Below are 24782 nucleotides of genomic sequence, written 5' to 3'. Positions count from 1 at the left end.
AATTGGCCTTTCTGTAGACCAGTGACAGGTTTACAAATTAAGAGGTTTACACTTTCATTTATTTATGTCATATGCTTTCATAAGGAGAAATAACATCCCTTTAAATATTTTGAGAGGTACATTTGAAAAAGGAATTTTTAAACTTACACAATATTAACAAACAGTACTAGTATTATTCAGGGCTTTCAGTTTTTCTTCTCCTCAAAATATGTTTATAAAGTGTTTTTCCTCCAGTGTTCATTGTCTTTTGCCCAGCATTTCCCACTTAAACAGAGAAAATGGAGAGAAAAGCAAACTACATATATCTCTTCCCCTTTGATTTTGTAAAAGTACACCACCCCCCAAACAAGCAAATTTTGGGGCAAAAGAGTTCTCTTCACAAACACTTAGTTTTGCATGTTTTAAGTAGCTCCACAGCATCTCTTTGTCCATTTTTTAGTGTGGAGAATCAGCCATTGCATTTGGCAAACACTAAATTCTATACAAATCATAAATACTTTCTGAGCCTATCGGGATTAATTAATGTGATTCTTACACATTCTATATAACAACAAAAATTCATGTTAGCTGTTTGGTTGTGTAAATTCAGCTAATCCACAGAAATACCCTTCCCCTTTTTAATGAGTAGGGTGATGTAGTTGTACTCATAAATAGAAGTTCAAAGCCATTCCTACTCCTGTCCTCAGGGACAGTTTTTTGAGATGAAAAACAGGGTTACCCATTTAGAAAGAATGCAAAACAAGACTTGTAGTATACATTCATCTGTGACTTACTGAGGCTTGTTACATATTTTCTTCTCATAGGCAAGAAAGGCAAGCATCAGGACTATCATCAAATATTTATCTAACTATCAAGACACAAAGCTCCACCTGTTTTGTTTTCCATGTTAACTAAAGCTAAAGACCTTTGTCCCTCTACTGCGCTTAAAGTCAATTCAGATCAAAACTCAAAAGCTTTTTATCCTCTTCATCATCATGATCATATTTAAGCCTAAATTTAAGACCTATTAGGCTTAGATTTGAAATGGAAAACAGTAGTTCAGTTTGGAATACAGTTTCCAAATATGGTAAGTATAGTCAAAAAAGAAACCTACTTACGTTAAACATGCATTTTGTTACATATGTCCAGTTGGGTTTTCAGTATCTCTGCAGATGGAGACTCCATGACCTCTCTGTTCCAGTGTTTGACCACCCTCACAATAAACACAACTGGAATATGGGCATTCACAGTGAAATTCTATTCAAAAGGACGCAGGAATGGCTTTCCATGCTACTTAAGTCCCACATGAAGGACTAACACAACTGGAACATGGTCTCTTGGAAGTTCATATTAGGAAGTTTGTTGATGAAAGGGCTCTATAGTGTTTTACAGGATATCAAGGTTCAAGTGGGTAATACAAATAAATTGCTATTTTGTGACCTGAACTTGCACTGAGCTGTTTGAATTTGACTCATCTTTCTGTCTGAGCTTTAGAAATATCTAGATAATGGGAGATTAACCTAGGAAGAACTAGCAGGCCAGTTAAGCTGTTGTAATGATTACACTAAGTAGAGGTGTCTCTGCAGGGGCATAACATAAGCTTTTAACACTGATGCATTCATTACTTCTGCATTAAAGTATTTGATGTAGCCATGTATCAGTGAGCTGTTATTTAAGAACAGAATGTGACTGGTTACACAGCTGCCTTTCAAAGCCATCCATTGCATTATCAACAAGACTGAAGAAGGTAAAAGATACTTACCATTATCATTGCCTTGTTTAATTTCCTCAGCAGTTCTATCAATTAAAACATACAGTGACCAAACAACACAGGTAATTGCAATTACATGGAATGTGACTGAACAAACTATTTTCCTCCTCTCACTTGTTGTCATCTGTAGTTTCTCCCACTGTAATTAAAAAAAAAAAAAAAGTAATTAAAAAAATCAGACTTGTAAAATTTTACAATAAACCGATTAGGCCATTCTGGCTCTTTTTACCAAAAAACCAAGCGGTAATAAAATTAACAAATCCTTTTATTTTTATAATATACATTACAGTAGTATGTGCACTGTCACTGTAAAATTCATAATGAGCTCATTTTCACAGATTCGGAGGAATAAAGAGTTCTGTTTCTGTCTGCTCACAAATGACATCTAAAGTAATTTCACTGCAGTACAGCCATAACATGTTAATAGACAGGTAAAAGGTGAATATTTGTTTTAACTTTACCTGATGCACACTTCTGGTGATGAAAGAAGAAAAACCCCACACATTAGTTTGTAATACTTAAACTATTCTTCGCTCTTCTCAGTTGCTTAAAATTAGAGGAATGAAGTTGTGGAACAGTCTTCTCATAAAATAGAAGCATAAGAAATGCACTGCATTGAGGATTAAATTCAACAAACTTGAAAAGACGATTACGTGGACATTATTGTACATGACAGCAGTCAAACAGCCTCGGTAACACAAGAAGGATCTTCCAGGCATATGTTTGTGAATTATGGCACTAAATCCTAGCTTGAGTTAAGGCTATTTTAAGATGAAATAGGCTATTTTCTGCATTTGAACAATGTAACTCTTGAGGCGATTTTTTTTTTTTAATCTCGCTTGTGAAGACATAATTTTTTTCAGCACTTCTTTAAAATAAAACCCTTCTCTACTAAAATGCTTGCCTTTGAAAACAGATGAAGAATATGACATTTAAAATGCCTCAATTCCGATGAATGATCTCGGAGTTGGTCTCTAGCATCCGAGGAATGAAGCAAGTACAAAACACAATACAACAGTGCCACCTCTCTGCAGTCGTGCTAACGCAAGACTGGACTTGTGCTGCAGGGTCCAAGCCACAGTAGCCATCCACTGGCCACCAGGACAGCGAAGCTGCTCCTCCACTTACACGGACCTCCAGCACACTTGGGCTGCGGCTCCTCATAATTTCCAGGTGCTAAGGATGGATCAAAAACCCTGGCCACTTCAGAGCAATGAGATATTATACATTTACTTTGAAGGTATGAGTTTGGCTTTGTTTCCCTTGTTTGAGTTTTCTTGGTCAGCTGTTTTTTTAAATTTTGTTTTGGCTTGCATTTGGGAAATAACAAATTTCCCTGATTTGCTTATGGCTAGGGTTGGAGATGGCATCTAAGCTAGATGCTTAGACTTTAACCTGAACTAATATGGCCATTATTCTAGTCTGAACACTTTGCTCTCTGGTCACATTTCGAAGGAGCACAACTGCAGTACAAGCTGAGGAATGTCAATGCAATGTCACCAAGAGGGCTAACAGAAATGCTTCTTCCTGCCATTAGTTTTAGAGCAGTACACAATCTCTGGAGGATTTTCTAGCCCTTGCCAGAATTTTACAAACACAAGGCTTAAATAACTGTTTAGAAGAACTGAAATATTTCCTGAGTAATATACAAAGAGACAGAGCTAGCAATTTATTTACCAGCTGATACCTCATTTCAGTTTCTGATACATCTACTTAGGAGTGAAAACTAAGCTTCCATGTTTTGTATGGCAGTCTGGAAAAATGGAAGGCATTAAAAAGAATAAAACAAAAAAACAGAACCTTATATTCATTGTAGTTCATGTAGGTAGCATTGATCAGAGCAGATAGACTGTGGCATTATCATCACAGTCTTATCATATCATTACAGTCATCAGGTTACACAGCATTTGACCTGGAGACTTTCATCCTTTTTGCAGTGAAAATTCAATTCAAGACTCGCAACAGGCTTTCTTTCCAAAGAAAAAGTTGTCTTTGTCCAGGTGGAAGAAAAGATTCTACCTTAACCCTTCAATTACCTGTGGATGCTTTATGAGAGATGAATGTTGAACATAAAGAATGAATTATGTTCTTAAACAGAAATTTTCTGTCATCTCAACTCCAACACTACACTCTTTGGTCTACTGGAGAGAAGATTCTGCGCTAAGTTTTCATTGTCATGTATACCTGCAGTCTCATTATGGCTAATAGTTGCTCTCTGTAACATACACAAAAGCCTTAGAGTGTTGATCTGAATGCCCAGTCAAATAAAGCTTTTTCATATAGAATTTTAAAATTAAAGAAGAATGCTGGTCCCATTACTCTAAATGTAAACATTTTGTAGGTGTAAAAAAAGACACAAACAAATGATCAACAGGCAGGATAGGTAAATAAAGGAACAAGCTCACAACCTTCTGCTGAGATTTACAAGAAAGCTATATCAGGAGAGGGAGCTAGCAGAAATGGGCTAAAGCAGGCCTTTTTTGCTGACATCCTATGATCAAATCCAGCCAGAAAGCAAGCCAAGGCCTACCAGACTCAGCTTCCTCTCTCTGGCCTCTTTTCTTCTCCCACAAGACAGCATGCCTGCATGTCTATTCTATCCACACACACATTACCACACCAGAAATAAGCTGGCTGTCAGGAGACTGGGAGAGGCCGCCAGGGCATGGGTGGTTATGGAGCTGGAAGACTGTGCAGAGCACCTTGTGCTCCCAGTTGGGATACAAGAAAGGAACAAGACCAAGGAGAGACTCCTGCTCACACAGACAGACACAGGGGGGATCAGAGTACTTGGGAGCATTTTACAGCTCTTAATGTCTCCCAAAGCTGTGCTTCTGTTTTGCCCAGCCCCAGCTGCAGTCCCAGTTCTCCTCTCAACTCCAGTCATGATGGGCTGAGCTCAGAACAGGAAATTCAATTAAACTTTGTGCTCTACTCCTGGTGATCCCTGTGGTAGCTGAGGTAATTTTCCTGTCCTACTCGCTTATTTTAGCTTGGCTGAACAGAGAGTACTATGTGACTACTGTCACTCTCTACTAGATGAGTGATATTAGTAGATAAGCCAGAAAAGTACAATTCACTATTTTAGGATTTTTGCTATAGGCTTAAATCAAAAATTTAACTGTTAATGTTAGCACAGACTTGCTTTGATAAAAGCACAGTTAAGTGAAATGAAAGTTGCTTGAAAACCCATAGCACAGGCTGTAAGACAGCTTACACTGAGCAGTGAAAGCATCAGCCCCTGTTATTTGTGCTTTATAGTGTAGGACTTGATACAGCCTAAAGTTGGGTGGGTAAGTTTGGAGCTGTGCTGTGCTACCATGTCACACAGCGTGTTAATGCCTCCTTAACCACTGATAAATTCACTCCTGCTGTATTTCGAAGCTTCTGCAGTTCTTATGGCTCTCTACATTCATGATGGCAAGATAAAAATAAATTGCATCACGTTTTATTATCTTCATCAGTGATCTAGAAAAATGTACAGCCATCAGGTTGATGACACTGTGACATGCCATGGATAGAATATCAGATGTCACCAAGAACAGAAAAATAACACAAAAGTTAGTGCCCAGATGCAATTTTCCTTGGAAACTTATGTGTTAATACTCCTAAGGTGCTTTAGAGACTGGAAGGAGAGAAAGAAATGGAAGACTAAGAGCCAGAGGAGACATTTATAATGACTTGCAAATTATTGTCACTAAATTGATAGACAAACACTGTAGTTTTTGCCCAGCCTCCTCTGAAGGACCCCTTCTCTGTTGTATATCCGATTGTCATTACCCAGAGATTCCTTCATCCTGGCAGCAATACAAACACAGACTAGAAATCATCACAGATGTGGATGGCTTAATGTCCTGCAAATGCAAGCAATCACATGAGTATCATTATGCTGCACAGGTGTGCTAAAACACTTCATAACATCTAACAAACACAAGGCCTTTTACACAAGTCGCCAAACAAATCCATAACCAGTACGTATCCCGAGAAGAAAGCTTGAAATATCCCCAGCCCTCTTTTTATTTTCTGAATAAGCTTTCTGATCATTACTTGCACTGTGCTCTGCAAACCACTGGAGGGTGGTAGGACACTACCTGCTTCAGAGGTTCCTACCAAGAAGACAGAATGAACTGTCAAAGGAAAGAAGCTGAATTTTAAATGTGATCAGAAACACCCCTCCCACCCCAACCACTACTTACAGCTACTTCTAAAACACGACGTGCACCTCAGCCTGAATTCCTATGCTTTACTGACAGAGAAGTTTGTAATAATCTTGAAAGTGGCAGCTGTAAAACTATACCCTGTTCTAGGTTTCTACCTCCTGTTTTGGTTTCATTTCTTAAAGACTATCTTGCTCTGAAACTTATTTGGTTACTGATTTCATAACCCACTTTTGCAACTACAGAATGTAGTCATGAGTCTTCTGGGGGAAAAAAAAAAAAAAATTAATAGCTTACTCACGGGGAACATCTAAATCATGTGTAGCCAACCACTTCCCTTTCCTGTAACATAGTCTGAGAAAATCCCTGATATTTTGAAGGACCAAAATTTGCCTCCCTGCATGTCACTTCTAATAAAAACTTGGTTAATCAATATACAACAAATGGATGTTTTTTAATATCCTATGTAAACAGATTGTCTGAGGATGTGGGGATGCTGCTTCATATCCTAGAGATCCCAATACAGCCTCTCTTCTTATAGACAGAAGTAAATCTGCAATTCTAATTCCCTCCCATACATTAAGCTTTCTGCAAAGTGGTTTCATGAGGCCCAATGCAGAACCAAAAGCTTCACACTGCTCACACAAAAGCTGTTACCACACCACAGAATTGCACTCTGCAAACTTTGCTGCCTCTGTTTCTTTTCCCCACCTTCAGAGTGTAGATTTACTGTCTGCCTGTCCCCATCTGCCATTTTGTGTCCACATGTTGCCTCCTGGTAGTGGTAACCTTCTGTCACACTGGTCACAAAATTTTGTCTACAGAGATTTCCTGAGAAGCAACTCTGTATCTACTGCAGGTTTGCAGATTCACACCTTTACAAACCGAAGGTCTCCCTCCTGCAGGGGCTCATCACTGAGGATGCCAAATGGAAGGTGAAGTTAATGGGCTGCTTTGCAACATGCTATGAATGCTTGGACTTTTTAACTCCTGGGTATTTTTAGGAACCCTATTTTTAAAAATTGCCTGTAAGGAGGCATGACAGGGGAATCTGGTATGGGCATGACATTGCTAATTTTTCCCATTCTGACATTTTTCTCCCTATCCTTCATTTAGTAAAAAAATGACAATGAATGTAATGTAAATAGCACCTGCAGCTGGAAGGACTTCCTTCTGCTCTCACCTAGAGCTAAAGTCGTTATGCAACATTTTCTGAATTCTTTCTACAATCTAAAGAAAGACTTTGAGACAACCTCTATCTTGAAATAATCATGCCCGCAAAATGAAGGCTATTTACTAGGGGCTGTTGTAGAAACTGTACTCTGCACACAGACTAGGACTACACAGAAAAAAACCCCATCTTTCTTATCTTAAACCAGGCCTGAAGGATCTAGCCAGCACTTTTGAAAAAAGCTCTTAAGAGCTAGAGCAGTGTATGATGAAGTGAGCTGAGCAGTGAAGATATGTCAGTAGTCTGAACATGTAGCTCAGAGTTATTTATTTTCTGTGGGTTAGGGAGGGTTTTCTGGTCACTTGTTGCAGTACTAATTGGCTCAGGCTCCACGGCTAACTGTTCACTACCATCAACCTAGCAGCTGGAGGAAAGCAGCTGCAATGGTAGTTTGCAGGAACGGAATTTGTGCAGTGGGTGGAGGAGGAAGAAATAATAGTAATAAAAGACAACGGGGCTCCACACATTGGGAGAACAAAATAGCCTCGTGCAGATTTGAAGTGTTGAAGAAAGATGAGACTTCAAACCTTGTAATTTGAATAAAAGCATTTTGGGACACTCTGTGCCATCTAAACAACATGTGGTTACAGCCTGTGCCTGGGGGACTGCATCTTAAAGAAGGACAAAGCATGCCTCACTGCATCCTGCTCTAAGATGAGAAGTGCCTCTCATACAGTCCAACAGAATGTGCCAGGTCTGATGGTTGAAAAGAGATGGGTTTGGGCCAAGAATACACCTCCTCTGTGTTCTTTTCCCCAAACACATCCAGAGCACGTTCAGAGAGGAAGAACTGAGTAGGTTCACAGAAAACACAGAAACCGTATTTGTCATTTGCCTTTTGTCAAAAGATACATCCCAGAGAAGAAACTCTTGTAAGTATCAAGAATAGAAGACCAGAATTAGATCCCTACTGAACACAAAAATAAAATAAATTTTTAAAATCCCATGTCGTATGGTGCATCATGCAGCCATATCTATGCACAACCTGACCTTGATCTAGTTAGCTCATTAGATGAACTGGTACAAATCCTTCTCTGGCAAACCTGTCTGAAGTTTACCTAAAATCTATTTCTATCCCTAGGTGACACTAAACTGGCTGGAATTCAAATGAATGGTGTATTTAAAACAGCTATTAAAAGTTTAAAACTGAACCAGAAATGGGTGCATTTCTAAAAACAAATATACTATACTTCACTTTTATGTGTGATATGCATGCTTAGAGTAATAAAAGAACTACATAATGAAAAATCTCACTTTGATACACTTTAAGATTATCATCTGCAAAGAACTAATAATTCAGTTTTATCAAAACCAAGACAACACTATATTTCTTTTTTTAAGTGACAGTTAAAGGAACTGGACTTGAGTGATATAATCAGTATGCACTCTTCACAAACTTATACAATTTTTAGCAGTATATGTCATCTATTAGCAGACCCTTAAAAAGTGTAGAATAGGGGTATTAAGTAATTTGAGAAGATTATTTCTAAAATGAAGTAGCTGTTTTTGCAGTCTGGAAGTACTATTGAGAATATTTGTCATTTACCAACTAGAAAAACTTCAGTACCCGCATTCTAATCATCCCAACACAGGTTAAACATAAAAATGCTATGCTTTGGAAATACAGGAATAGCCAGACCTCATGTCCCTCTCATCCAATGCTTTGTCTCGGACAGAGGCCAACAGCAGATGCTTTAGAGAAACATGCAAGAAACCCTGTGGCAAGTAATTATAGCATAATCTCTCCATATTTGGAGCTTCTTCCTAGCTCCCATCTGCTAGAAATTATTTTACATCAATATATAGAATGTAAAAGTACTCTACAAAGCGTTTACTTTCCAAGCACCCTCTTTGAATGCAGAAACAACAGTAACCAACTCTTTGTTCAATAGAGGTCTACATAATCAGCCTTCGGTACTATTATGAGCTTCTCTTTTACAATTGCTGTTTCTTTTCTTGCCTTGTAAACTATGTAAGGAAAGGATCATTATCTCCTAGCACAGTACGCTTCAGCTACCACATCTAAAAAGATAATCCTGACAGATAAACTTCAGGTAAAATCAGGAGTGAACTATCACCATAATGCAAAACTATGGGGAATGTCTGGTACTAAGAACAAGAGGCACACATCTAGAACTCTAGAAAAGATTTACTTTAGGTGCCTGGGCATATGCCTTTATAAAGAAGAAAGGAAAAAAGGGATAGAATCTATGTCTCCACTAACTTTTATCTCAGTTAAGAACGGAAGCAGATGCTACCATTAGCTGCTCTACTTACAATATTTCTACAATAATTCTATCTACCGAAAGGATCTAGTTTGTGTGTCACATTTATTCTCTTTGCAGCTAGTCATCTCCCACCTTCGTCTACTCTGTCTTTCCAAAAGAGCAGCACACCTAATTGAAGGCATGACATTTTCATCCAGTCACCCAGTAGCAAATGCCTTTAAATCACAGTCCAGCCCTCAAACAACATCAGCACATAAGAAAACATTAAAAAAAAGAATCAGTGAATCAATCTACCATACCACAAAGCACAGATCATGATTTTGCTGCAAGGCCAGTTAAGCTTTTCCAACCAAAGCAGGCAGGGGTGCTGCATTTTGCAGTACGTACTCTATGGGTGATACAAGAGCAGCCATGACACATGCTCAATGCTGGATTTGAGATGGATGGTGCCAGTGTCAAAGCAATCATGAGTCCTTCCTCACTACAGCAGCCATAACAAACCACCTCTCAACAGCCTGTGCCAGAGTCTCTGTCTTTGAACACCAAGTAGCATGGGTTCCCTTTGCACATCTTAGTGTATTTTGGTCTTAAATAGTGTGATGGATGTGGACTGAAGGCTGGTATAGCATGGTAGAAATAGGAAAAGAAAAGAAGTTAGAGAGAAAGATGGATATAGCAACATGCTGGAGATCAACATCCCATTCCATAGTCTTGTATGCCTCTCCATGTTCTTTAGTCCTGTCTAATTAAAGTGAAATTTCTCTGAAGAACTATTCCCTTAGGCACCTAAGACATAGTTATAATATATGATCACAGTTTTGTTAGAAAGTCTTTACTTGAATCACCTTCTCTTCAGTATTCATCACACTGCTTAATTTCCTCAATATCAAATTGTCTAGCCTGCTGAGAAGTACCTTGAAACATGCATTTTGAAATTAGAGCTGATGAAATAAAACTGGTGACACCTGAAAAGCTAAATCAACAAATATACTTTCTGTTTATTTAGCTGTAGTTTTAAGTGATGTACAGAGTCTTCTCTAGGAGTTACAACAGAATATTAGTTATTCCACTTTCCACCTAGAAAATATTTTTCACCTAAGTTTGCCTTCTCTTAGACTAGTACAAGTATAAAAATTCTGATTACTGCCTTGTACTAAATGTGCTTGGTCTTTTTTGTTTACCGATCATGTCCTTGATTCTTCCATTTGATAAATTAGTAATTTAAATATGTAAAAATTAGTAATTTAAAAATGTAAACTTTCTTAGAGTTCTAATTTGTATCTTACAGAATAAAATCCTAAAGCCATTTACCTGGAGAACTTGCTGTGCAACCTGGCCTACAGAAGCGTGTATTACATCGCTAGAGCCCAAGGCCCTTCAGCATCATGCCTTGTAACAGGAATGGAGAGAAGTATAGCAGCAAGCAGAGAAAAGAAGGGCACGAAGGTACCTTTGCATGCTAAGGAGTCTTACAAAAAAAGGAGTACAATTGACTGGAAATGGAAAACAGCCATATCTGAATGTCACTGAACAAAGTGGTATTTTTATCTCATTTTCTACTCTTCACTTTTATAGATCAAAGATGGCCTTACAAATTCTTCTCCCCACCCCTCCCAAATTAATAGAACCTGAACACTCGTTCTTTTTATATGGCCATTATTTTCTCCTGAAGTTGTAAGAGCAACTGACCTACACTGTATAGCGTGTGAGCTTCCCTTAACCAAATCAGTCTGAATTGTTACAAAGATGTGGCTTGGTTTAAATGTTCTTGTATGGCAAACCCCTGATATTTTTATATACATTGTCGTTTAAACATATCTAGACATATCTTCTTTTTGCAACTATATATACAGTGTATATGCATATGTCTGAATTGCCATATAACCAAGATTTAAAAAAAAGAGCTGACTTCCTTCATTATCTACAAGTATGACTTTAGCAAGAATACTGATTTCCCAATGAATAGCTACAATAACCTTCTCTGTCTTTTAATATTCCCACAAGAGAGAGACTCTTTTGATCCAATTAAATAAAAATTAAATAGAGGAAACTTGTGCTGAGGAAAGGCTACAGTGATTAACACAAAACTACAGTTTAGTGCTCTGGCAAAGAGCTGAGGGAAGCTATTCATTCTGAAAGACCTCCAAAAATGCCATACGTTTGAATTTTGCCACATACAAATTGGAGCAGATGAATAAAGATCTGAATATATCCTGGAGAAAAAGTTCCTTCCCCCCCCCCCCCCCCCCCCCCCAGTCATTTTAATAACATGATACAGGAATAAAATTAAATTAACACTAAAAATCATAAAACTTAAAAAAATTATAATTATCCCATTTGATTATGTTTTAGATCAAATACCATTTTGCTATGTTGAAAAGAACATCTCTGTGCTCAAGAGAAGACATTTTTTGCATGTGTTCCACCAGCAAGCGTGCATCAGCCTGTGAACTAAAACACAGTTCAGATCATCCTCATATCAATAGGTGCCAGGCAAAATAAATTTGAGGCAAATAACCACTATAAAATTGTATGTGTTATTTATGTGAGAGATTAATACATACATTAATCAAATAATGAATAGAAGCCCACTCCCATTAGAGCTGGTAAAATCCCTAGCTTCAAAATTAAACTGTAAAAATGGCGTTTTGACAAAAGTCCATGAATAACGATGACTGCTTTAGGTCAATGCTTGGGTTGACTATGCTCTTTAAATTTTATATTACTAGCTATATATTTTGTGTCAGGGTACCATTCCCTTTACATTTTCTTTAGTTGTAAAGCCAGTATCAAAAGATTCGCTTAATTATTTTCAATGCTTCAGCTACCCAGCCCCTCCTCTGTTATAACTATTGATGAGGCCAAGCTGTGCAACGGAACACTGAAAGGGCTGAAATAAAAAATGAAAAGGAGACCCCAAGTTCTTAAAAAATAAGTGAGAGGCTGATGAACTGCAGGATGGGTAGGACCTTCTAAGTAAAATGGAAGTGAAAACCTTTGATGCAAGTTGCATCTGTAAAACAGCTCAGACCAAACTGTTTATTTCAGCCTCAGAAATCACAGAAGGATTTGTATATCCCAGAGCTCATGTTTATGGTTCTGTGCAATAGTGGATAACACCACTAATGGCCAGAGCCGGACAACCTCCTGAATTCCCTTTGCTTTTGCAAATGCTACTGAGCAGCAGAAGTAGCCAATTTGCTTACTAGCAGCTAATTAGAAGAGGAGTTTTCATTTCATTTTCTGGTATAAGATTTTTTTGTTGTTTCTTAAAAGAATTAAAGTTCTAAGCAATAACAATATAAACATCTTGTTCCGCCTCCAGGAAGGATTCTGGTGTCCCAGCAAAGTATCACAGTAAGGAGGCTTTTTGCCAGCCTAAGGGTATGTTATGATGGTTTCAAGGTATGAGGCACAAGAGGTCAGAATCTCTCATCAGAAGTCCATGGGAACTGGAACAGCTGTGTGAATAAAAGCTGTGTTGAATGGAAGAGAAAGAAATATGGAGGTGGAAAGCTAACCCAAATTCTATCACTATGAGAAAGCTAAGATCTATTATTCTTGTTATGGCACAAAATGCAAGACAACATTACTCTGCAAAATACAGCGTGCTATCTGTATACAGATAAATTAGCAGTAATGCTCTATTACTCTTTCTCAAAAATTAGGAATACTACTGTCTGAACAAAGTAGCCCCTTACATCCTCAAGGCATCACAATAGCATATAAATGCTATAGAACTATTTTTACTTTAAAAGCTTTAATATACACATTCTCCCTCGAGCAAAAAGTTATTCACTGTAATGACATGATAGCCAATAAGAAAGTAATAGCTTTGTGCCTTTGTGCATACTGGTGAAGTGTCTGACCCCACATATTACAAGAAATGATTTGAGGCTAGCGATGTTTTGAGACAGTTTACTGGAAGAAAGAAAACACTGGAGCAGGTTGCCTTGACGACACTGTGTAGCTGCACAAGAAATCAAAAGGAAATGTAGGATCTTATTCCATGTTAAGGACTGAAAAGTATTCACTAAATTGGGTTAAAACGGAACTAATCCCACAGCAAGTCAATGTTACCTGACCTATGCAATATTAGCTATCACTTCTTATCATAAGCCTTATTAGAAAACTGACGAAAAAGCCAGCTGGTTCATACTTCACAGCACAGGGCAATAAGATGTAAACAGTAAGCGATACAGTAATGAGTGCTCAAAGTTTCTTTTTTCTCCTGGGAGACTCTGCAGGTCACTTCTGGTTCTGAGACTCTACTCTGGCAGAAGTGGTTTCTAATGGTGACCACTTTTGCTTTCATAGCAGGATTTCACAAAGATGTCTCTGCAGACTATATCATTTTTGGCAGTGATTGCCTTATTCTTAAATAAGGAAAGTAAATACAAATTATCCAGCCAGCATTGAACGAAAAATAAATCAACACCCTTAACATATTTTGCCATCACTGAATTTATCACACTACCGAATTTTATCAAATAGATTTATCCACAAAGTATCCAGTTATGAATTAATTCATCCAGGCAGTCATATTTTTTAAGATTTACTCTCTTTATAGGACTGCATTGAGCACAGAGAAGGGAGCTGAATCTGGCACTCTCTCACATTAGCTAAGAGCTCTAACAGCTGGATTTAGAGTAGTGCAGGTGGCGACTGTTTTGTAAGAAAAGGCACCCTATGCAGTTTTAACTCCAACAGGGGGAAAAGAAGCAGATATGTCCCTGCACCAGCATGAAACACAAAGTCTGGAAGAGTAATGGAACTTAAAGATTCACTTTAGACTTTCCTTTTGCCTATCATAGCTCTCTAAGCAGTATTCTGATTTTCTTCAGTTGCTTCCATAGGTGATACACCTTTTTTTTAAGGAGCCTGTGGAATTGCTGATTTCTCTGTCTTACAGCTGGGCATTACCCACAAGTTGTCTGCTGGCTTAAACCCTACATCTTAATTGGTCACACAGCTCCTACTGATCCAATGGTCTTGTTGCAAACAGGGTATCTTTAACCTCCTGTAGTAAAACTAAATATTTGCTTTTGAGCCAATAGTTAAATCAGCATCATACCAAACAGTTGAAATCTTACCCAAACCAATTTAACCAGTTAATCACTAATCCAACTGCAAAGGGACACTGATATGCTTGAACTAGGTTTTGCTTTCTACAGAAATTTGAGTTAGTCAGTTCCATAACTCCTCTCCAGGACCTAATTACCCTGCTCTGGGCAGTCGTGAACCATGTATCTCCAACTGGGACTTAAACCTTTGAATCCTGTATGGGAGTTAAAACTGGCATGGGCATTTTATCATTCTTATTGCAATCTGGTTATTTACAAAATAAATGATACCAAGCAGAGAGAGAGCATTCCTTCCTTCTCCTCTAATGACAGCAGCTAGGTACATGAGAAGTTCCACAGAGTTCAAGGGTTTAAAACCAGAAGAGGCACCTTGTAGCACATTTAAAAGTGCTATATATCATATATGCACATACAGAATACAAGAGGAGTAAACACTTAGAAGATATATGTACACATTCAAAATAAGAAGATCAAGTTTCTTTCATTATCAGTATTTTAAGATTGGCTTTGCTTCTGTTTAATTTAACAAAAACATATCACTCTGTCGTAAAAAAACACTCCCAATCTTCTATTTTTAATAGGGATGAATTCAGATACGCTTTCTATCAGAAAGACAATCAACCTCAACTGGTACATAATGCTTCCCTAAACAAAAAATTGACTCACCCTTCCTTAGTGATGGACCAAGTGTAACTACATGGTAACAATGTGCAATATTGCTTATCCCTCACATCAGTAAGACATTATTTGTAAATTATTTCAAAGATAAAATCAGGAGAGAAAATAGATATATCCAACACCACAGAATAATCTGCTGAGATAATGCATCAAAGTATAGCATCTCATCACATACCAGACATCTTAAATGGACAGCAAAATTTAAATATGAAAAGTATTTTGAAGTAGAGCAAGACACTGTGGAGGTATCTCCATTTGAATACATTTCTGCATTTTAAGTGCCTTTTAATTTGACACTTTAATCCATTTCATACTCACAGTATTTTCATTCAGTTCCTATTTCTACTACGCTTCAAACACCAAATTTGAGTTACAAAATGCAGTGCTACTTTACCAGGATTACATCCTTTTGAAAGAAGTGGTCTTCTCAGGATGAAGCTATTACCTGAGAGAGTGCAATAAGCAACTCACACAAGCTTCTTGCCACTCTCCAATTCCTTCCATGGTAAATAAAGTCACTTTATAAATGAGAAATTCTGCATTATGGATTGCAAATGCTGAAAGGTAAAGCTACAAATGCAACTGTATTATTTATAACCATAGATAGACATAATAGAGACCACAAGAAATAAAACAGACACACTAAGTAATGCTCAATGTTTAATATCTAAATTTATATTTAGCTAACTAATTAGACCTGCTCAAATGTATGAAACACTTGCAATGCCTGTTGATCAATGCTTAAAAGGATTAGTTCAATGCAAAGACTCACTAAAATTATTAAAATAAGTTTTATTTGATGTCTGGTACTTTCAGGGATTCTGTAATTAAATAACTGTTGCATATTGGCCCAAGCCTATTGATTTAATAGAGGTATCTTGATTTATGTTAACTTAGTATGCTGCACATTGTCACTTACGGGTGCTAACAGCTGTACGACACAATATTCAAACATGATTTTGCTATAAAACCCTAGACTTTCATAAAAAAACCTGTTAGAAAACATTGCGAATGCATGAAAGGCTGAGGCATAAATAAAGATGGTAATTCACCAGTTGAATCAAATAGTTTGTTTTATATTTAAATTCTGCTTTTGTGATACTGCAAAAACAAAATTATAGATACCTATAATTAAGTTCTGTGGTCTGTAATTTTCTCCCTTCAGGAGACCAGCGGTTGGAATGTTACAAAGGTATTATGATAAAATTCATCATAATGAAGCAATGCACATCGAAGAACCAAACTTCAGAATCTCACATAATGAATAAGGTAGAGATTAGAAGTCAAAATTTGTTGAGAGATGTGACCCTTTCACTTGTAGAATGCCATTTCAAATCCAGGTCTAATGGCCATGGAAATGGCATCTTCTGGAGCTGGCCAGAAACTTTCACTTTAGGGGAAATAATTTCTTTTTTTTTTTTTTTTAACTAAATGAGTTTCTTATGGAACTGAAAAGGTACTCTTCTGTTGCAACTTTTGTTCAGGAAACACTGAAATCAAATCTGTTTTCAGAATTCCTCAAAGTTTATTAGCAAAATAAATCTTTTTTTTTGGTCAATTTTGCTGTTTCCACTCAGCACAGGGCAAAGCTGACAAGAATTGCATCGTTTTCAGATATGACTACCATTGCTCATAATGTCCTTGCCGTTACAACCAGAGAATTCCAGAGATTTGTGAAATTTTAAATCACTGCTGCCAGACTAGATTTAGCGCTGGAGATTAAAGGCTCTCAGGGTCTATTACATAGCCAAGCCTTAGCAAAAGCTAAAGCTCTCAAGGTCTGGAAAACCGAGTCTGCAGTGCTTTTTGGATCCTGCATCAAGCAGACAGGATTCTGGAGAGCTTCAAGCTTTAGGAGCTGCCTGTCCCACAGCACTTTGGTCTCTGGTAACCAATCTTCATGTCATCTTCTGAAAACATGGACTCCTAGGGAATTCCCCACAGCTGAAGTTCTGGGCTCCATAAAAGCTTGCAAGAAATTTGACAGTGTTTTATAGGAACTTTCCACTTTGGAAGAATATACAGGTTTTGACAAAACAGCACTTTCAGTGATGTCTACAAAAGATGTTTGAGTGGAAAGTTACCAGTCAGCTGTACTTACTTGGCAGGTCTCTTGATGATCACTCTTTTCTCCCTTACTCATCTTTGCTACAGCTATCAAAAATTCTTGGTTTACAAAACAGCTTCTCATAAACTGTTTAGTGTTTCATAAATTTGTGAACGATGGCAATGATAGTGCATACGCTTATTAGGGATGATATAATTAGGTTAATATAACATATGAAGGGTGTCACAGTTGAATGCTATAAATGAGAAAATGATAACTCATTTTAACTTTGACATTTTTGGAAACTTTAGTTTTGGTTTCTGAAAGGAGTGCAAATTATAAGAAAGCATCTGCCAGCATTTACTGCCAGGGAGATAAATTACATTTGAATACTGCTTTGAGCAGAAACAAAAATATCCTGTCTGAAAGAAGAGGCTAACTTTTCCTACGTCAGAAATCAAAACATACCTGAGAACCGATGATAAGCTGAATAAGGTGGTAATCATTCAATTAAGAAATGACAGACTTGTGAGAATTACATTACCACTCTAAATCTGGCAGTATTCCATTAATTTCTTTCAATTAAAAAAATGAAAGGGGGAGAGGGCAGCAATGACCACACACACAGAGCTAAAAGTGCCTACTTCTGATATCAACAGTTATGCACATTTTTCATTCCTTTTTTCCTTGGATACTATAGATTTTTTAAAAGATGCTCTGTTATCTAACACAATCAGAAAAAGGCTTTTGTTAAAAATACTGGTACCTGTATATTCTCTTGGGGAAAGCGGCTGTTGCAAGTGTACTTGTTAGATGGAAGGTTAAAGCAATTTGTGTTGAAAATAGAAACATATATACAGAAAAAATCCCCAAAAGATATGCTACAGGCAGGGGTTTTTATATGATTATCTCCTTCCTGTCACAGTAGTTAAAATTTATCTGCAATTACTAAAACCTAAGTCAATATAATTAAGATTTTAGCCATCAGGTTTTACATCTGTTTCGATTTCCAGTCTACCTGGCAAGATCTACCTGGCACTTGAGAACTGCGTCCTTTGCTATCACAAGCTTTGCCTGTCAAATCAGTCCAGATTCTCTCTTCAGAAGTGGTTTATCATCAGAGACTCACTAGAAAATCTCTCTGGATGCAAAGTGAGAAGGAATTCCATTTGCTCTCCTTTCTCTGAACTGTTCCTAACCTGTGCAAGGCTGACAATAACAAAATGTTTTTTGCCATCAAAACACTACTATGTATGCATATAGTAGTTACAAGCTAATAGTTTCTACATGTTTTTCAAGGGCTCTCACATTGAAATTTATTTTAAATCAAAACTTGCCCTGTTCTAGACTGACTCAAACTTCAAAGATAGAACAAAACCCAAAAAGGATGAGAGCATTTTTAGAGAAAAATTAGAGGAGAAATGATTCACTCAGAAAACAAAGACACTCAGAAAACAAAACCCACATTTAACAAACTCTTCACCTTCCCCATACTGACAACCTGTGTACCATTAACTTGATTTGTCCTGGAAAACAGATGAGCGCAGATAACATACTTTTGACTTACAGGATGCAAGGTTGCCCTGTAGTTTAGATTCCATTAACTAATCTTAATGTACGAGTGATTAATTTGCTCACAAGTGTAACAGGACAGATGCAGCTAAATTGATTGACTGTGTTACTTCATAATTGCTGTCTCCACATTGGCATAAGCAACATTCTCAACCAGAAGTTATGGGCTCAGTGTTAAAATTACTGAGTGAACTGGCCTGTGTTATTCAGGAGCAAAACCTGATGAGTAAGATTTCTTTCTCGTTTAAATATAGGCAGACGAGCCAATAGCAAAAAGCTGAAGATAAAAAATCTAAATACAAAAAGCTATTATTTGTGAGTTTATATTGTCTGTGTGCTGAAAGAGAGTCTTTAGTCAAAATCCTCTACTGCTGTAAATTAACTAACTTAAATATAGAAATAAAATGAGTGGGACTGATTTAAAAACAGTACACACACAGCCATTTTGGGCAGGCAGATGTTTCTTTAATTGTGCCAGTACTTTGCACAGCCATTTTGGCCATTTGACACTTGAGGATAATTAAATTCAAAAGCAGCATACCTTCCGAAGAGGTTTGAGCTTGGTCTCCATTATAAAGTCGTACTTGCAGAGTTCACAACAGCGTGTGTCTGAGCTCTTAATCCACTGGTGCAGGCAGGCTTGATGAACAAAGCGCAGGGTCCCTGTGCAGCGACATGGTGTGATGAGGGGACTTTCATCATCTCCCTCACAGTGACAGATCCTGACAGGAAGGACAGCAAGAGCTAGTGAGGGAACTTGCCGAGCAACAATGCAAAGGCACTGGTTTATTTACACTGTTTTTTCTTTTTCAGACTTGACATTCATAAGATGCCAGGTATATGACCTTTCAGATTTAGGCCCAGGAACATATTCCTTGTTCCCTTCTGCCATTTAGTAATTTCTCTTCGCTTAGTTATTCCTCTTTGAATTTGCTACGTGATCTGAAGGTGAATCAATAGAAATAACACTTTTTCCCCTTTTATGCATGGCAAAACCTTTAAGACAAATACCAGCGCTCTTTCTAAAAGTGGAATAGTTCTTGGTCTGTAATACCGATAAAATACTCAATGTTAGCAGAATCTAACCCAAGCTGAAAATATGCAGTACAAAAAGTTTAGATACCTCTTTGGAGTTACACAGTTAAAAGGATTAGAGAACAGTTTTGAGTACTCTGGAGTCATGCGTATGGCACAGCATATACACACACACACAACCCCCTTTTTAGGAGGCAGGTTTTAAAAAGTCATAGTCTTTCCTCTTTTTTCAGATAGCTGCATTATCTGGGAAAACAAAAACTACAGCTGTAAGCATATCCTAAGATAGGGGTTGGTCCCAGAACTGTTGTACTTTGTAATGGGATACAGAGCTTTTCACATTGTGGTTTTACGTAAAGTGATCAGTGTCCTAACATCACAGTCTGGTGGTTTTCTTCTGTGACATGTGTCCAAATGTCTTGGTGATCTTCCCCTCTTCCAAACAGACTCTTGATCATATCAGGAAAACATTTACCCATCGAAATCAATGACAGCTTTATTGGCCAGCATCTCTGTGAAGGCAGAGAAAGCTCTACAGTGAGTGGAAGGCTTAATCAAACACCTAAAGTTAAGGAGGCTCACCTCAACAAAGAGTAATCCCTCCCATTCCCACCACAGAAAAACACAACAAAGCACCCAAGCCCTAATGAATGTCCTAAGTGTCAAACTGGCATGTGGGGGGGGGGGGGGGGGGGAAGCTGAAGTCTGAGAAATGTTATTTCAAAATAGAGAAGTAGCAACCACAGAACAGATCCTGGTGTCACACAAATGAAACTTAGCGCTTAGAAACTTAGTACTTAGGAAAAGCAACCTCAGATATGTGCGTGCAGAAGAGTCTGAACATGTCTGAGGAATAACTCACCCCTTTATGCAGAAAGTTGTGGCCACACCGCTCCTGGGGCAGGAAAAGGACTGGGGAGGGCCCTGCGGTGGGGTTGTCTTCCTACCGGACAGGTTAGGGAAGAAGGGCAACCTTCTTCATAGGGCAGGAGCACCTGGACTGCATCAGGAGGCAGCCTGCCAAAGACACCCTGTGAAAGACTGGCTATAGCACAGCACTGAGGCTGCCAAGCCTACAAAGAGGGGGAGGAGGAAATTTCAACATCTAAGTTGATGGATCAAAACCAGCAGCTTCAGTATTCTTCCATGGTGTAGCCTAGAGCCATGAGAAAATGAATCTACAATAATGGGAAAGCAGAACAAAACTGCTTTGTTGGATATATTGAAAGAAAGAGACCAAAAAAATCCAGCAAAAAAATGAAGCTCCAAAAACCTGGTACACAAAAGCCAGGTTTCGGTGTCTGCAGCGGTGCCCCTGCAGCATCTTATACCCCATGGGAGTGGAGGGGAGAAGAAAATACCCACAACTTCCATCTTGCACACATTCATTTTCTGAGACACATTTTACAAGAACTCAATTTACAGTCTTTTCTTTACTAACCAAGCCAAGATAGGTGCATCAGTGGCTTAGTTCTTAAAGAGAAACTGGCTATATGCTGACTTCTTATTGAGCCTGTAGCTTATGCAGAACTAAATTTTCAAAACACCGAATAGCTATTTTGCTAACAAATGCATTCCCAGTTGAGAGTTACATAAAAAACATCATTTTCTTTTTAAATTAAAGCTATTTCCCAAAGGAAAACTAGTATTCTTTGTTCATTTAAATTCAAGCTATACATAATTTATTTTACAGGCTTAGCATTTAAACTATTTAGAAACTAGACAACTAAGCTATGTACCCAAGAGCCTTTTTTCTACTACTGCCAGAATTGTTTAAAATTATTTTAAGAGCTAAAATACAAGACTAAAACTCCACTGGGATCTTCAAATAAAGTGACACTGCAAATCTGAAATGAATAGAAGTATTCTTTAGTAGAAATATTCTTACATAAAAACACTTTATGAATTATACATTTTATTTGAGCTTTTGTTGTACAGAAGTTACAAGCTAAATGTATAAATAACAGGGTGACGTTAGGAAATTACATTATACGGAAGCTTGAACTAAATCGAATGGCCTCTTGTAGCTTTATAAGCATGAAATATGCAATGAGAATAAAAAAAAACTTCAAATGGAATTAAAGTCAAAGAAAATAACCAAAGGCATAGTTTTCATTAGCTTGAATGCTCTTTGGTGCAATTTAACTCTTCATTATTTGTTTAGCCAGAAGAAACTAGCTTAAAAGAAATTTAGAAATATCTAAACTCACAATCACAGCCTTTAAAGATACGTGGGTGCCTGAGAGTTATTGAAACAGACTGTTGGATAACTGCTTAAATATCTTTTAAAGACTTGGGGCAGATAACTTGCAATATCTTGCTCAGCCATTAGTACTGAATCAGAATTTTGTGTGTCTTTCCCTTTGCTGTATTTAGCTATCATGTACATCATAATTATCACAAACTATAGAAACTAAATTGTAAATAATGAATTTGAAAAATATGTTATGCAAACAGAACTGAGGTAGGGATACAAAGCATAGACTGACCTGAACTGTATCTAAACCAAGTTGGAAGCAGAGAACTTCCATTTTAGTTTCCTGTTTTCACATGATCACAACTGTTAAAAATTTTCACCCATCAGACTACTTACAGCGCTGAACTTATCCTGAGAGTAAAATTTGCTTATATACTTTAGAAATGAGTTGAATTAAAAAACCCACACTCTCCACTATAAAGAAAAGTAAATTGCTAAATCTGTACTGATTTATTTACAAGTTGTAGTACAGCACTGATCATGGTTAATAGCTGTAGCTTCAGATGCTCAGACACACCTACAGAATTTACATACTCAGCTTTTCTCAGCTTTCTAGTCCTTTAGTAGATAAATGGCCTTCATTATAGAGCAATACTTCTGACTATCTGGAAATGGAGGGGAGGAAGTCAGCTATTTGACCAAATCCTTTTAGCTAGAGTCCCTTTATAGTCACAAATTGAGCCTTTTTTTTTTTATTTTTTTGTAGGTTTGACAGCTTACTGCTTTAAAGATTCCTGCCTAGGAACAGGTCCTTGCTTGTCTAGGGGAAAAGATGAGTACAAGGTTCCAAAGGAGCTTTTGCTCTATAAATCATGTGTACACCAGACAACACAGCATACACAAGCTGTTAGATGATCTTCTGATTCACATATACAATTTTTGTGTGTGTGTGTGTGTAATAGACACCTAAAGACATATCTTTACATACTGAGATCACAAAATGTTTATTTTTCTTTAAAGAAAGCTCCCTGTGGAACTTTATGAAATAATACTCTAACAGTGAGGTCATTCTTATGCTTAAGTTTTGCTTTATATGCCAGTATTTTAATTACCCAGCACATATTTCTCTAGCACAGAACTGTTTCTACAACCTTCAGCACACAGATGTACCAAGCAGAGAAATTTATGCCAACGCTGTGCACATATCAGACAAAAATCCATAAAAATTCTTTAAAGGATGTTCTTAACTAGCTGGTTCACTTATAATGCAATAAATTAGCAAAAAGAAAAAATATTTTTCAGGAAAAAAATCAAAAATGCTAAACGGTAAACAAAATTAGTCTTTGTGTGAGATTTTGCATAATTCATATAAAAATTGTTTCAAATTTCTTGTATGTTCCTTACAAAAAAAAAAATTCTCAACAGAAACAGAATAGTTCAATTTAGAAAATTTTTAGAGAATTATGTAAAAATGAAAAGTTAAAGAAGTTTACTGAGAACATTTTAGAATTATTTTTCACTATTTCTTTTTGTTCAAAATTTTAATTGAATTTGAGACATGTTCAAATGATGCTGAAAAACTCACAAATAATGCACTGATTCATTGAAAAATTGTACGTGACATCTTAAACTTTGTACCATAATGACTATGCAAAATGAGTAAGTTAAGTTGCCAGTAGTTCAAGGTATACCATCTCCACTGAAAGGCATATTGACACCAAAGATATATAAACGAGAAACTTTTCTTATCAGATTAAAATCATGAGATCATGCTAAACTAAGCACTCAGAAGTAAGGCATCTTCAGAATGTGGTATTGTTGCACTGTCTTTAATTTCATGACTATGAACTGTTTTCCCTTGTTTTCCCTGGTCCTGTTCATTGCAAAAGTTAGAAGGCAGGAAGGGAAGTGTCAAACAAGATGGCTACAGTTTGTAGACATTCATATGCTAATTGGATTTAGGCTGATTTTCAGAAAAACAGCCAGAGCTATCCTGGATGACTGTCCTTCATGTCTCATCAAATTAAGATATATTTTTTTTTCTACACAGACAAACTTTTCTTAGATAATCTCAGTTTAAAAGGTCAACTAAAATCAGTATGAAGCAAGGAGTTCACATGGAAAATTTTCAGGTTTTTCCTGACAGTGGTTTAGTTTGGCAAAATCATAGCAACCAAAATTACAATCTAGATGGTTAGTCACCATCTGAGCTGCTTATTGCAAGAGATACAGGTAGATTCCAACAGGTTTGTAGCTTTTCCTTCACATGCAAGGTAACAATTTTACTCTCATTAAAGAGAATAGCTGCTAATCTCTACCCTCATTGGAAAACCAGCAGCTATCCTAACCTGACTCTCACTAATTCACTTTACTCTTCGGTAATTAAGAAAATAGACCAACCTATGCTGCTGTAGTGAAGTAGAAAATGCACTTATTCTGCAGGATTCTTGTGTGCGTTATAAACTTGGTGGTCTACCCCTACTCAGTTGGCAAGCGCTCCTCTATGACAGTATCTGTACAGCTGATTTCCATAAATTACTTTTGTCAAAGAAAGGTGATTAAGGAAAAGAATGAATCAGCATGTCCCTGCCTGTGCTTCAAGTCACAGAAGAGACTTGTCATTAGAATCAGCACTGGTGGAAAAGAGTTTGCAGTAATTCTGCATCACCAGAACTCTCTCAGTGGATCCCGTATTTGAGATTGGCACTGCATCTCAGTACCTAATAAAATTTTCAAGGATTTTTGGCCATTACATATAGACAAAGGGTTTAGCTACAGTAATGTATCACAGATAGCTTTCACA

General features: G+C 37.3%; 1 protein-coding gene across 6 annotated transcripts in view; it reads right to left on the bottom strand.

The window, feature by feature from the left end:
- Window positions 1-24782, bottom strand: part of MARCHF1 (membrane associated ring-CH-type finger 1) — a 250495-nt gene that overhangs the window by 6650 nt on the left and 219063 nt on the right. For all 6 annotated transcript variants that reach the window (XM_074866556.1, XM_074866554.1, XM_074866555.1 and 3 more), the window contains 2 exons: window positions 19289-19469; window positions 1742-1889 (listed from right to left, as the gene is read on the bottom strand). In XM_074866556.1, the coding sequence (XP_074722657.1) occupies window positions 1742-1889; window positions 19289-19469 (329 nt within the window). The remainder of the gene's footprint in view (window positions 1-1741; window positions 1890-19288; window positions 19470-24782) is intronic.

The sequence above is a fragment of the Strix uralensis genome, chromosome 4, assembly GCF_047716275.1.
Source record: "Strix uralensis isolate ZFMK-TIS-50842 chromosome 4, bStrUra1, whole genome shotgun sequence".
Taxonomy (NCBI): Eukaryota; Metazoa; Chordata; class Aves; order Strigiformes; family Strigidae; genus Strix; species Strix uralensis.
The sequence above is the reverse complement of the archived record's forward strand: the minus strand, read 5'-3'. Positions and strand labels throughout refer to the sequence as shown.